We start from the raw sequence: 14997 nt of genomic DNA, 5'->3' as shown, positions 1-14997 counted from the left end.
TACCCGAATACAGCTGAGCGTAAAAGGCTCTAATTCGTTTTTGAACACCCTCAGAGCCATTGAGCAAGAGACCATCTTCTGCGAGAACACTCGCTATAGTCCTGAATTGACCTTTGCGTTTTTCCACCCCTTTGAGATAATTCAGGACATATTCATCCTCAGAAATAAACTGCAAACGAGAGCGCACATACGCCCCTCGTGCCTTCACACGACTACATGCTTTAAGGGTGCTCTTTTTTTCTTGGTATGCCTGCAGTTCAGTAGAGGTAAGTGTTGCCAGGTGCTTCTCAAGGTGCAGCAGTTCCTCTTCCAGTCTTTTGATCCCTAACCCAAGTGTTTTGCTCGATCCATACGAGTATTCCTGACACAGCAATTTCAATCGTACCTTGCCTACATCCCACCAGAATCCAAGTGAGCAAAAATCTCCTTTTTTATTCCTCCAGGCTTGCCAAAAATTCAAAATGATTGACAAAAAGGCTTCATCCTGACTTAAAGCATTGTTCAGGTGCCACAAGCCAGGGCCTCGCCTTGTTTCCGCCAGGGAAAACTTAATCCAGGCCAAGTTGTGATCTGTGAAATGGGCAACTTTTATGCCGGAGTCGCTGACAATCTTACACCAACGGTGAGACACGTAAATTCTATCGAGCCGGGATTGTGATATATGACCACCTCTGATACTCGTATACGTGAATGTTCTGTCTGTGAGGTGTTGTATGTGCCAAGTATCCCTCAAGTTTAACAGTGTTATGGTTTGTTGTAATATTCTTACAGAGGGATTATGCGGCTCCTGACCTATTCGATCAAGGGAGGGGTTTAGAGTGCAATTAAAGTCTCCTCCAAGAATTACACACTCTTCACCAGGTAAGGTGAGCATGAATCTCTGCAACCGGTTGAAGAAAATCCCCCTTGCAACTCCTACACAAGGTGCATAAATGTTGACGAAATTGACAACAAATTCTTCAAACTTTGCTTTTATATGTAGCAACCGCCCCACACTGGCTTCCTTTACGACAAGTATTTCAGGTTTCCTCTTTGGTGAAAAGAGGGTAGCCACTCCACAAGATGTGTCCATTAGGTGACTGAAAAAGGCCAAGCCTTCCCATTGGTTTTCCCATCGGGATGCAGCCTCTGGGGTCGTGTGGGTTTCCTGCAAAAAGGTTACTTCAAGTTTTTCCTTCACACAGAATGACAATACCTGGTGCACACGGAATGCATCCTAACAGCCATTGACATTCAATGATCCTATTCGTAAGTTTGATGTCATTATTGTATTGAGAGTTTTGTTTCTGTGAAATTCATCCTCCTAAACGAATTTATATTCAGGCCCGTAACTCAACAACTTTGCTAGAAACTTCCTGACTCGGGCTTGTTCGGCCGAGCCTGAAGTCCTTGTTTTATGTCCCTCTCTCCTTAGTGCATACAAGGAATGCACTAGCAAGTCATAATCTTTCCACCGTTTCAGCGCATTTTCCACTTTCTTCCTGCTATGCAAGCTTTGTTCCAGGAACTCGAGTATCTCCTGGCTGGGAATGCAGGAATGGCGTCCTGCAGGTAGGTCTGTCTCTAAACCAGTCAGTGACCCTTGATAGTCTTCCCCATCACCAATACTTTCCTCATCATCGCTGTCTGGAGGTTCAAGATCCTTCTCCTTTGGTGTACTTGTACAATGTGTCAAGTCTTCTGCCATGTCGTCTCTCAAGGCTGACTTGGCATAATCTTCTGGCGCAGAGGAACGCTCCTTTGGCTCTGATGCGGCAGACGTTGCTTCACCTGTGGGAATGGATGCCTCCTCCTCAGTTGGTATAGGAGATCCAACCTTTTGGGGTGGTAAAATAGAGATGTGCTCAACTATTCCCCTTTCTGCGCCAACAGTGAGTGAAGTGACATCACCTGAGATGTCGGTCAGTGCCAGCAACTTTATTGATGCTTGTGTGTCTGGTTCCCTCTCTCTGTCTGTCCCACCGATGAATGCTACTTCAGAATCCTTTGAAACTTCGGTGTTAATCCTTCAGTTCAGAACTGCTCTTGTAGATGTTTCAATCCCTGGTTTATTTTGAAGCTTCGTTGCAGTTGTTATTATTGGATGCATTTTCTCAGGAGCCAACATCACAGTATCGTTTGGCCCTGTCAAGTCAGATACCTCTAGGTTGTTTGTCTTTACCGTGCTGGGTTTACTACCTGACGGTCTCCCTTCCTGTTCATTCTTCAAACTGTCTTTGGGTGGATCTGAGAGAGAAGACTCTCCATATCCTGTCGTTTGATGAATAGTTTCCTCTTCTTCTTCTTCTTCCATTTCTTCAGATTGGGTTACCACTCTTTTCTCCTTCAGAATACTAGGCTTTACAAATCCCTTTGACACATTACTTCCTGTGTCATCCTCAATTGTACCAGGGTGTTCCGTGGTCCCATCCTCTGCGGGTTCTGATTTCCTCTTCTGTGCTCTCTTTGCCTTCCCTGCTCCCACTGCCTGCCATTGATTTATGGCAGCGGAAGAGTTGGGATGAGAAGCTGGTATAGAACTTTCTTGAGGGTCCACTGCCCTCGAGCACAAAGGAGCAGCCGCCTCTCTTAGGTTACCTTCAGTGACGCTGGGATCTTCTCGAGGCTGATCTGGACGTTGAGGAGCTGCAACCTCTTTAATGATAGTGGGGCACTGGGGCAGTCTGCTCTCCTGTGATCCTTCGCTTTGCATACAAAACAACGGGGTTCATTTGTCATATAAAAAAAACACCCTGTAATTCTTTCCGTCAAAAGGAATAACAAACGACCCCTCACATTCAGCATCCTTTCCCAATTCAATGGATACTTGTCTTTTAAAAGACCAGACATGTTGTAGGGAGGGCTCATGACAGCCCAAAGACACAGGCTTGATGGGTGATCTCAACACTCCCAGTCGTTCCAGGAAAGGCACCACGACATTGTCCGGCACGTAAGGAGGTATATTAGATATAATTATCCTTGTACCAAGACTTGAGAGTGGCTCGACTTGTACAAAGAGTCCTCCCACACTAATCCCTTTCTCAATGGCTTTGTTTGCTGCAGCCTCTGAGTTAAGAAAGAACACAGCTTGTCCATACATTTTAGAGGCTGCAACTATCGTTGCTGGATCAACCACACTAGCGAGTGCGTTTACATAGGCCTCTATTTGGGTGATTTGTCTCAACTCGCATTTCACCCCGTGCTTCCTTGTTAACTCCTTAAACGGGTGGGCAGGGCGGTTCCCACCTGCACCAGAGGTAGTAGCGGCCATTTTTGCCCATGTACCATCCAGAGGCATGATTACTATTAACGGTATATTTCCCGTCAAATGAAAATGAAAAAAAAATACCAATGAGCTCGTTCGCGAGCTTTTGCTTATTTCAGCACGACCGTACCGGTATGCTAAAGATTAACTCAAAAGGATAATCAAACGGGCGTTGAGCAAATAACTTATCGGCTTAATCGCCAAAATTATGCAAATTTAGCACAGAAAGTCAAGGGTCATTAAGCAAAAACAAGGAGGTCAAACAGTTTGTGATACGCCACAAATCGGGCGCGGCAAATCTAGTCCCACACGGGTGCGGCCGTGCGGTTCAAACAGTTCGTGGCTAGGCCCGAACACAAAGGGCTAATAACTCGAACGGGACGTCAAAGTAAACGAACAAAATGAACCAACTCGGTTCAAATAACCCAAATAAACCAAAAATACAAACGAAAACGGAAGAGGATGAGAAGGAAATGTCGAAAATAGCACGGCTCGAGGAGCAGCAAAATGGCGTGGCGTAGTAGTAGTAGTAGTAGTAGCAGCAGCAGCAGTAGTAGTAGTAGTAGTAGTAGTAGTAGTAGAAGTAGTAGTAGTAGTAGTAGTAGTAGTAGTAGTAGTAGTAGTAGTAGTAGTAGTATAAAAAAAAAAATGTTTTATCCAACTAATCATAAACATTCAAACATCAAAAAGAAACAGAAATAGCAGCAAATAGTACATTGTAATGTTATTAAATCGCGTACTAACATACTGAAAAAGGACATTGTAACCAAAAAAAAAAGACACAATCACAAACAGATTTGATAACTGCAAGTCAAAAAGGCTAAACCATCTGCACTGTACATGTGACAATAAATACAATAATTTAAAAAGAAAAATCACTTTAACAGCCTGACATCTACACATACTGAGGAATGACAATGCAAACAAATTTCATTATAAAATAACATGACCATAAGGCAGGATAAACTAACGGAGGGTACATACAGCAAAAATGAGGGGAAGGATTAGAGAATAAGTGCATCAAAATCAGCAGAATGTTATTAAAAAGATATACATGTAATTACTTTATACTTTAAAAATATTAGAAGAGGACGCGTTCAAAAAAGGGAGTACAATGTACAATATATTATTCATTAACAATCTTAAAGTATGGTACAGCACTGTTTTTGTACCTTTGGGTTTTACACGCGATTTGTGAGTTAAGATGAATTTCTGAGAGAGTATTGTGTCCTTGAAGTTTGGAAGCAAATGTCTAAACTCATTAGATGTTAGCAATTGGCCTGTGAATCTCAAATTTCTTACTTACTTATACCCAGGACAATACAGACAGAACGAACGAACTCACACGAATAGTGAATTGCAGATTGGATTGGCTGGAGGGAGAGGAAGGTGGGACCACAAGGCTGGAAGGTTTGGCAGGGCGGCACAGCAAGCAGATCCTCTCCGGGCTGGAAGCGAGCAAGGCGGCGGTAGGCACACGTATTCTCGTTGCACGCGGCAGGGGCTGGTTGTCGCTGCACACCTCGGGCTCCCTCGGTCATCTGCTGGTGAGGGCTCTCCCCCCACGGGTTATATAGCCACGCCCTACCAAGCCATGACCACACCTTACCATGCCGTGCCCACCGAGTCCTGGTTGGGCGCAAGGGCTTCCTGGCTCCACCTCCTGAAGACGATGGGCCGGCCATGCCCTTCTCCCCCAAGTTGACCGCGTGCGTAATGGAGTTTTGGGGTGAAGAAAACCGCCCAAAGCAGTAGTGGTGAACGCCGCAGAAAACCGCCCAAAGCAGTAGTGGCGAACGCCGCCGTACTGGCGCTTTGAAGAGGCCATGGGGGTGTCGGAGGGATCTATCTTATTTCAATTCGGTGCAATGCAGGGTCAACTAGTGGGAAACAGAGCCTTAAACTACATAGAATAAGAAATAACTATTTAGAAGGGTATATGGTGGCCTACGTGCTTGCGATGGATTAACTAAAGGGGACGGCCTTTGACCTTTACACTTAACGGAGGTATTTACAAGGATCATTACACTATTTACAGAGGGTGATATTTACAACAAAGGATTCTCAAATCCGCAACAATAGTTTTCAGGAAAACAATTCTTGCGTTTGGGTTCCCCATTAAGTATAAAAGAAATGCTCAAAAATATCTTTATAAACAATATTTCACTACAAACTACTCTCTCTTTATTGTGAGCCTGGTGTTGGCTTAGCGGTTAGGGTGCCAGCTTGGGATCCCAGGATCCTGTGTTTGAATCCCGGTCGATCGCTGAATTAACGCCGGGGGGTTGACTCAGCCTGTCATCCTTCTGAGGTTGGCAAATTGAGTACCAGTTTACTGGTAATTCCCTGTGTGTCACAAGAGGTGACTAATAGTGTTAGTGGCAGGAAGGGCATCCTGCCCTAAAACATTGCTTCAAAAACGGGACTACGGTTCCAAAAAAGGCCAACCCCCGCTCTGTGGGGAAAAATGGCCTCTATTGGCGGTTCAAACTACTCTCTCTCTTTATCCCCCCCCCCCCCCCCCCTCTCTCTCCCCTTCTCACTTCCAAAGGTTCATACCTTCATGCCTCCAGCTATCCTCAACATCTTATCCCTGGAACAATGGACGATTCATATCGTGAAGCAATTGCCAAGAAAGCTGCCTGTCTTTTTCTCCTGGAAAGCCAATTAAATCCTACTCATACCAATATTGTTTCCATTTTCAGATGCTCCAGAATTCAGCCTCAGGTCCAACTTGGTTCTGAAATCACAGGTTTTTCACCATCCACAAAAACTTGGTTCGCATTTGGTCAAGTCTATCTCTGGTACATATTCCTCATCTGTTCCTTCACTCTTGAAGAATGAGGTCACATTGTACGCTGTTCATGCGAAGGCCAAGATACCGAATCCCTTTTCCCTGTACTTGTCCTTGAACCTATCCTACAGCATATGAACATCCCTCCTGCCGAGGTGGACAAATTAATCACCTCTCTTGATTTATATCTAAGAGGGTGTGAAAGGAGTGGAGCGGAAATGGAAAAGGAAGGTTTGGAGGAGATAGGAGTAAAAGGAGGGAAGGGAAAATGTAATTTGTAAAGTATATAGGGGATGGATATGGGATCAAAAAATGTGCTATAATTGTGTGTAATAAATAAATTGCCAATAATAGAGAAAAGTCTCTATTTAAAAGTGGTGTATCTAGTGCTGGAATTGCTCTGAATGGCAGACATCAACTGTGAGCAATATATGAGGAAGCAATTAAAAACCTAATGGCTTTACTGCCTCAAAGTTCAAAATGATTGTTTAAAAAGTCCTAACATCCAGAATGTCTACTCACCTCCACTAATGTCATTTGTTCCTCTTATACCTCACTTGTGCAACCAACTTCCACATTCTCTTCAATCTCATTCTTTTCTCCATCTTCAAGACAGCTGTTCACCACCATCTCATATCATCCTCAATCCAAACCCCATGATCTTTTCTACCCTTGTTAACCCCCCCAACTCCACCCCAAATCCCTCCTCCTTCCAAATTTTCGGTTTTTCCCTCCTAAGGGCTTCCTTCTGTATCCATCGTGTCCACCCCATGTGTCCTTCCTTGCCCCCCATACCCATTGTTTGTTTGGGTCTCATGATCTTCTCTACCCCCGTTTAACTCCCGCCCCCACAATCCACATTTTCAGTTATTCCTTTCCAAGAGTTTGCTTCTGTATCCATCTTATGCACCCCTGCATTCTCCCCTACCCCTCATCCTTACCCATATCCCTTGTCCGTCTCCATCTATTTTCTCCCTCGGCCCTACTGTTGGCATTTCCCCCTTCTCTTTCTGCTGTTCCTTTTATGTTGTGTCATGATCTGTTCAGTTATGTTGTGTCAATATGTAACATTTAATTTTGCAACTGTTGTTGAACACATTTTTAACAGTCAAGGGCCACTTTTTCTTTTTTGAACAGGATCTAAGGCTCGTAATGCAGCTGCAATAACGCTCAATAAAAAAAAAAGTATATATATATATGTTATTGTTACGGGTGCCGGGGATGAGGACCAGAGTCCCGAACGTCACTCCCAACTAAGTGTGTTATCGGGTGACTAATGTCATCGACCCTAAGTCCTATCCCCAACCCGCCGGGCCGAGGCCCGCAGGCTGGCCGAATGGTTTTTAGAAGCTTGAACCTTTGGCTTAGTGCAAGGAGTTTAAACTGCCACACGGTCAGCTCAGTTGAGCTTGCAACCCGGTCCGGAAAAATGTCAAACAAAATGAAATACAATCAATTTACTTCAAATAATTCAAGTATGATGACGGACTTAATTATTTAATAATTACAGACTGAAACAATTAACACAGGCCACATACATCCGATAAGAAAGGCCGCCACAACATCACAAACGGACCCTCTATCTAACCCAAGGAAGGGAAGCAAATTAATAAAACAGTATTCGCAGTGAATTGAAATAAAACGGGATATGAGGGTGGGAATGGAATGGGATTTAGGCCTGTTTGAAGAGCAGGTTCAACGACGCTTGTTGGAGCAGGGCTTGGCGGGAACTAAGGTTAATCGACGCTCGTCAGATCAGGGCTTGGCGGGAACAAACGTGAATGTACCAGTCATCACGCTCTGTGATTCCTTTCTCCTTTGATCCTTTTCCTTTCCTCAACTTCCCTCATGCAACACAGCAAATCCCTCAGCTGAGGAAGTTCATCGAGGTCGACTCCTTCATATAGTGCATGCCGGGCCAGTTCACAGCATGAAGCATACTACTGTGTTCAAAAAGTATCCGACCTTTATTTTTCGTGCGTAAAAAAAAAGAAGCTAGGGAGGCGTTGATTGGTGCATGTATGTAGGCGATCCTAATGCGCACGCGTGAATTTTTTCCCACCTGCAGAAGCTGTCATTCGACGGCAGACCGCCGATGAGTGAGGACATGTAAGGGAGCGCCGTCGGATTTTCGTTTTTGACAAAATGACGGAAAAACTTGAACAACGCTACTGCATCAAATTTTGTGTAAAGCTTGGCGATTCCCAAGTGGAAACGATCTGCAAGATTCAACACCATTCATTCCATTATGAAGGAGGATTTGGGCTTCAGGAGAATCTCAGCGAAGTTCGTACCAAAGCTGCTAACGATTGAGCAGAAGCAACTCCGTTTGGAGATCGCACAGGACATGCTGGAGACTGTGAACAGCGATCCCAGCTTCCTCAACACAGTGATCACTGGCGATGAGTCCTGGGTTTATGGGTACGACCCAGAAACCAAGTTGCAGTCATCACAATGGAAGCATCCAACATCCCTGAGGCCAAAAAACACAAAATTTGATGCAGTAGCGTTGTTCAAGTTTTTCCGTCATTTTGTCAAAAACGAAAATCCGACGGCGCTCTGTGGAAAACGCGGATATAGCGTTTTCCACAGAGACCAAAGTGCCTTTTTCCACAGAATACACTCTTTTCCTTTTTGTCCACCTCCTTCATGTACACTAAATCCTTCAGAAGGTTCATAGAGATCGAGTCCCTCACACCAACACGCTCAATTAAGCCGTTCACGCCACGAGCAAGGATCCTTTTTTACTGAACCACCAAGAGACGTTCCTCTTCCTTCCCTTTTCCCGCACTTTCTTCCTTCAAAGAAAGAGGGTTGAGTCGCTTCCAAAGCTGTTTTGTGCACCACCACCAACAGTCAAAATTACGTGGCGTAAATAGAGTGGATATGGGGTAAACTTTAAGAAAAAGGAAAAATAAATACGAAAATGTCCTATTTGGGGATCCACAGCTGAATTGAAATTTCTATGCCATACACCCTAAATGACACGACTGCTAAATGATTGACATTCCCACAAGCGTAATAATATATATATATATTTATATACACACTCACCAAAAAAAAAAACATTCACACCAAAAAATGACTCATTCCCTCTTAACACCATACCATGTTGTCAGTTTAATGTACATTAAAATCACAATGGGAATCACTCAATGAATGAACATCACAGTTAATTGAGGTGGGACCAAGATCAGTAAAAGTCTTTTAGAACATCTCTATATTGAAGGAGATAACAGGATTTTGAAGCCTTCACAAAGTCAATCAAGATTATCATTTGCTTTTTGAGATGCAATTTATGTTTAGGAAAATATTTATTTGTCAGCTTCTGTCTCTTGTTTCTCCTAATCAATCGGCTTCTGTTAAAGTGCATTTTTACCACTGATAATTATGAATGCAGTGACCTTTCCCAAATCTTGAGCTGAGCATGTCCTTGTTATATAACTCTCATTCAGTGATGCTCCTCTCGATTTGAAGATCAAGGCCAGTATGGTGGCTGACATGTTTTCTCTGGTTGGTAAGAAAGCCCTTATTTTTTCCATATTTCCTATTTAATCTCTGTGCATCTTCTTGGTCAGAAAGCCACCTTCTGCCACATCTGTTGTAAAATATGCAAAAGCATTCATGGATGTCATCCCTTTGTTACATTTTTATGGTGGATGACAGGCTTGAGTATTTCAATGAGGCTGTTGCAGCCATAATAATAAGTGCTCAAATATGAAAGTATGATATTAATTTCCATGTGTTTGGGCCTAGATTTAGAGTAGTAGTTCTGTTCTATAATGCACTTCTTAAAATTTCCTCCATTATGGATTTTCTCCTAGGTATGACATTCATGGTGCCAATCCATTTCACCTTGTATATAAAGCTTGTGAGGGTTTCTCACCTCATTGCCGCTGAGACTTTGCCCAAGAGTTGCCCTGTGTTTGCCTCACAGCGGAGTGTTTGTTGCATAGGAGTTTCCCAGGAATAACTTACATCAACCAAAATTGCCTGTAATTAGAGCTCAGTTGTGAATTGCTTGCATTTTCCCATAAAGCTGTTTGCATCACTTGTGTATTTTTATATTCACAGCAGATGTACACACTTTTGATACCCCCTTGAGTCATTGATTTATTGTGGTTGTCTGCTCGCCAGCCACCATAGTAAATAAGTGGGCGTGGTGTTTTTTTTTTTTTTGGCAAAATATAGGTAAATAGATCACATGACTAACATGATTTATTCATGGGATAATAACAATTATTACAACATGAATATCATTAATAAATATAATAATGACATGAATAACATGATTTATTCATGTGATAATAACAATTATTATAACATGAATATCTTCAATAAATATAATAATAACATGAATAACATTATGAATGAATGAATGAATGAATGATCGTTTTAAGGCCATTTTAATGGTCAAACATTATGATTACTCATAATTAATAAAAATAATAATAACATGAATAAAATGAAGATTACTCATGTAAAAACAGAATTACAGGGGACAAATATATAACAAACAAGTATGGGGGCAAACAGTGGGTGGACAACAAACATGCACCATGTCACAACGAGAGTAATTGCAAGAGCAGAGTAAGAAAAGGGTCTGTGGGTGCAGGAAGACTCACTGTTGGAAATGGGGGAGGCCACAAAGTTGTGGTGTGCTCAAGACATGAAATCCTGTGTGGAAGAGCTCACTACAACAGAATCAGTAAAACAGTAGCTTTAGTTTGAGTGAGACAGAAAGTAAGACAAGCAATCCTGACATGGAGAATGGAAGATGGTTCCGGGCACCACTTTAACGCTCCTAAGTCAGAACGGTAGTACTGCCCTGAACAGTTGCTGTCGACAACCTGCTACCTAAAAAGGCCATCGTCCAGTTTCACCAATGTAAAGTTTATTACAAAGTGAGCATGAAATACAGTAAATTATATTTGAGGTGGTACAGGTAAAATGATCTTTGATATTGATTTTGTGGGGTTGATAAAGCCAATGGTATTACAATGACTGCACAGGCATTTGAATCTTCCGGGTGGTAGATTAGAAGGTCGTGTGTGGCTTTAACCAGAAAATTTCCCAAAGTTTTGTCTCGTTTGAAGGAAAACAGAGTTGGTTGAGCGAACATGGAAGTAATGTCTGTGTCATCCTGTAGGATTTTAAAGTTTCTTTGGATAATTATTTTAGCTGCAAGACTACTGGGATTACACCAATGTGAGAGGAATTTGTTCATCATTGTCAGGTTTTGGTTTTTTTTTGAAGAAGAATATTCTGCCCTTCAGTAGAGCGGACACGGTTAAGAGCCGGTTCCACAAGTGAAGTTGGAGAGCCAAGGTTCATGACGAACTGATGCATTTCATTGGCCTTAAATGTGAAATCTAAATTGTCACTACAGAGATGGCAGAGCTTTAGAACCTGGGAATATTGAATTGAATTTTTAACATGAGATTGATGGGATGATGACTACAGTAAGGAAATGTGTGAATTGGTTGGTTTGCAGTGCACGGTGGTCATCAAACAGGTATTTACAACATAAATTTGTCATTAAACCGGTACCTACAACAGAAATTCCAAACATGTGACAGAATTATCTGAAATTTCCAATGAGTTGTTGAGAGCAGGGTGAAAAGAATCGAGGGACTTCATGAATCTTTCAATTTCAGATCTGCTGCGCAGGACATTAAATCGATGCAATCGTCAATGCAATGGCCAAATAAATCTGGTGTGAGACCATTGTATTGAGGAACTAAAACGGCACTCGGTATCGTGCATACCTCTGCCAGGCTGAACAGTTTATGTTTTGTATCCCACTGATAGGCCGGATCTGGATTTGGACCTGAACCAAAATCTAATCGGCTTGTTCTTGTCACCTAACCAACTCATCCACCAAGTTTTGTGATAATAGACACAGGGCCATAGGGTGGATATCTATTTTTGGGGGGGATTTCATGACCTGAACCTAGGGATTGGGCAAGAAGGGTGTGGGATGAAGCCTTATGACCTCCAAAACATCTTTTTTTTTTCACAAGCGATATCGTGGTACGTTACCGGGAACCGCTGCCCCAAAACACCAGTATACACCAAGTGTATGTTACATTTGAAATACCCATTTACACAGTAAAAAAACAACACAAACTATATGATGTCATGTTCACATTGGTCTTGGCAGCAATATTTATTAATTCAGACCCCCAAAAGTAGTAAAAATGTTGTTTTAACGACTTGGTAAAATAACATGCTGTTGATGCATTTATCAGAAAGTCATGTTTTTGGACCTTAAAACCTGCATAATTTTAAATTTTTGTACAATATTTGTGATTGGTGTTGCTACTACGATCCATGGTGGTTTACCAATGCTATTTTGAAACTGTTAATAGGTCCAATAAGTGTGTAAGGGGTGATATTTTAACCCATCAAAGACAATTACGCGGCGTACAAGCGAACCAGTGTGCATTGACGTCATGATAAACTCGAGATGGGCTGAACTATAGCCACAATTTGTCTCTTCGGCTTGGTCATGTTGAAACTTGTCCAAAACATCATACAAAAATAGTGCAGTTATTTCATCCTCTTCAGCATCAGAGTCTTCCTCACCTTCAGATCTGGAGTCTTTATCATCATTCTTATCATCAAAGTCAACATGGCCAGTTATGTTTGAGCAGTCATTCCTGCCGCACTTGCACAAATCTGTGCACGGAATGTTATTCTGTAGGCAAGTGCATGTAGTTTCGTTGCTGCATCGTGTCTTCTTGCAGCTTCCAGTGCAGTTGGCAAGCTCCATCACGCTGTCTGGTGCAGGTGGAAGTGTCATCCAGTCTATGGCAAGTTCCTCTTCCATCATCCATCTATAGCCATCAGGGTCAGGAATGTCAGGGATGGGCTGCAGGCTCCTCTTGTAAATTCATGAAATATTGAAGTGATCAATAACATTAAGAATGGAGATATACATATTTCCAAAACAACATCAGAGGTATATCATTAACACTAATAACAGTACAATCATATTATTGGGAAATTCTGTGTGGAGAAACATGCGAAATCCAAAACATCCTGCTCTGACTGAGTGTGGAGCAAAAAAATATCTGGATCATCTACATGTCATGTTATCTTAACCACTCAACTGTATAGATAGTTACTTCAATTACTCTTTCAAATAGACCTGTTAATTTTGAACATTTACAAAGCATTGTTGTGACATTCAATATTTTGTTTTCAATTCAATAAACTTTCCAAATAATCATCTTCATTGACACATGCTGCACCATATACTAGTACTCCTGTCCAAACATAAATTACAGGTGATGTTCAATATTCAAAGAAACAACCAATTAACTTACCAGCTTGGTAATTGGCTCTTTTGATGTGCTGTCTCAGGGCATCTTGGTTGGGAGGCATTGTGATCTCAGACGTTCTAGCAAGACGAAACATGTTGTACCTGGCCTCATTCACAGTAGTGATATTGTGCTGTCCATATAACTTGCAGACAAATGTCTCCAGTGCTTCCATCATGTCTGGATGTATGTCAAACCGTTCTCCAAGGTCCTTCAAGGCACCGCACAGCTCTGGATTCTTTAGTATGAGGTTTAAGGCCTTCTTTTTGCCTTTGCCATAGAAGGCGCTTACACTATCGCAGCCAGTAAAACAGTGTAGGCCTATCAAAGCTTGGCTGACATCATCCCCAATGCTATCGTAGATTGCTTTCAAGTCAATTGTCCTATGGTTGACTCCCTTTCCTGTGTGGAAATATAGATGTGCAGAGATTTGGGGTACTAAGGCTATGCCGATTACGAACACATCTGTATCCGGACTAACGATGATGACGTCATTGCTTGTGTGTGCTGCATGCGCGGCATGGAGGAACATCTGTGTGTCCGCCTCTTCATGCGTCGAATTTAGTGATGGCTCTTCTTTCACTTCAACTACCTGATCTGGAGTGCTGCTTCCTGTGAAGATATGGCATTTGGTTCCATGTGCCAAGAACACTGTAATTCCTCTGAGGTATGCTGTCTTGACCTTAATCCACGTCTCAAACAAGTATTCGATTAGCGACTCCTTGTTGTCACAGTTGGAGAGGAACTTCTTCCATTGTTGAGGAAGGGACTGGCCATATATTCGCATCACTTGAGACCCTCTGGCTGCTCTCTTTTCTCGCTCGGCGTTCTTAATCGATACCTTTCTTGAAGTATCGGTTACGAAATGGATCTCACTGGACTTGTTGCCCTCTGCTCCCTTGACAAGGTGCTTCAGTATTTCGTGGGCCAGATTGAGAAATGTCCTTTCCCCGGTGAGTTTGTTGATATTCAATTTCTGTATCATTGCCATACCATCCGTTACATACATGCCTCCTACTGGAATATCAACCACAGGTTTCTCTGCCTGACTTTCAAGTGCATGAAGTAGGTTGGCTTTATTGGTCTTGACGAGGCAGCCTTGCACACTTGCCAAAGGAAGAGGTAGTGGGCCAAGAGAATAGGACATTAACTCTTGAAGATCAATTTTCCGGAACTGCCCGATGACAACAAGCCTTGCTAAGAGATTTCTGTCAGCCTTCAAAGACACATCCTTTCCACGAATTTTCTTTTTCACAGCCTCAGACATGTTGGTGAATGTCTTAAGTTTCAGTTTCTTCATTGAGCCAAACAGGTCGATTGTCTCCGTCTGAAGTCGTTCTTTACATAGGGTGGTGAACTCTGTTTCTCCTCTTTCATATGCTGTGTTTAGATCTTCCTGAACTTCTCTCGTAGCCACCACACCAGATGTAACATGAACCAAGTCCTCTCCATCATATTCAAATGGATTAATCATGCTGTTTGTCATCTTGATTATTTTGTCAACATCAGCTTTGTCACGTAGCATGCGACTTTGTAGTAGATCGGAGCGTGTTGAGCTGTGCTCTTCATATCTGGACTTCCCTGCCATAACCTCGCATTCCCGTGCAATTCACCCCCTCGCGTGGTGTGACCAA

At 42.5% G+C, this 14997-nt stretch overlaps 2 protein-coding genes across 4 annotated transcripts in view; one reads left to right on the top strand and one right to left on the bottom strand.

Moving 5' to 3' along the window:
• The window catches only part of TTLL5 (tubulin tyrosine ligase like 5), a 232972-nt gene that overhangs the window by 61355 nt on the left and 156620 nt on the right, over window positions 1–14997 (top strand). For all 3 annotated transcript variants that reach the window (XR_013620981.1, XM_078766222.1, XM_078766220.1), the window contains exon 14: window positions 9494–9555. Coding sequence is in view for 2 of the 3 variants with exons in the window: in XM_078766222.1 (XP_078622348.1) it covers window positions 9494–9555 (62 nt within the window). In the remaining variant the exon portion in view is untranslated. The remainder of the gene's footprint in view (window positions 1–9493; window positions 9556–14997) is intronic.
• On the bottom strand, window positions 12609–14160 carry LOC144889798 (uncharacterized). The gene is made up of 2 exons (XM_078770997.1): window positions 13370–14160; window positions 12609–12877 (listed from the first exon to the last, which is right to left on the bottom strand). The coding sequence occupies exons 1-2, from the start codon at window positions 14148–14150 to the stop codon at window positions 12870–12872; spliced, it is 789 nt and encodes a 262-aa protein (XP_078627123.1). The 5' UTR covers window positions 14151–14160; the 3' UTR covers window positions 12609–12869.

This window comes from Myxine glutinosa, chromosome 1, assembly GCF_964187855.1.
Source record: "Myxine glutinosa chromosome 1, kmMyxGlut1.1, whole genome shotgun sequence".
NCBI classification, from domain to species: Eukaryota; Metazoa; Chordata; class Myxini; order Myxiniformes; family Myxinidae; genus Myxine; species Myxine glutinosa.
Note: the sequence above shows the minus strand (reverse complement) of the source record. Positions and strands in the feature narration are given on the sequence as shown.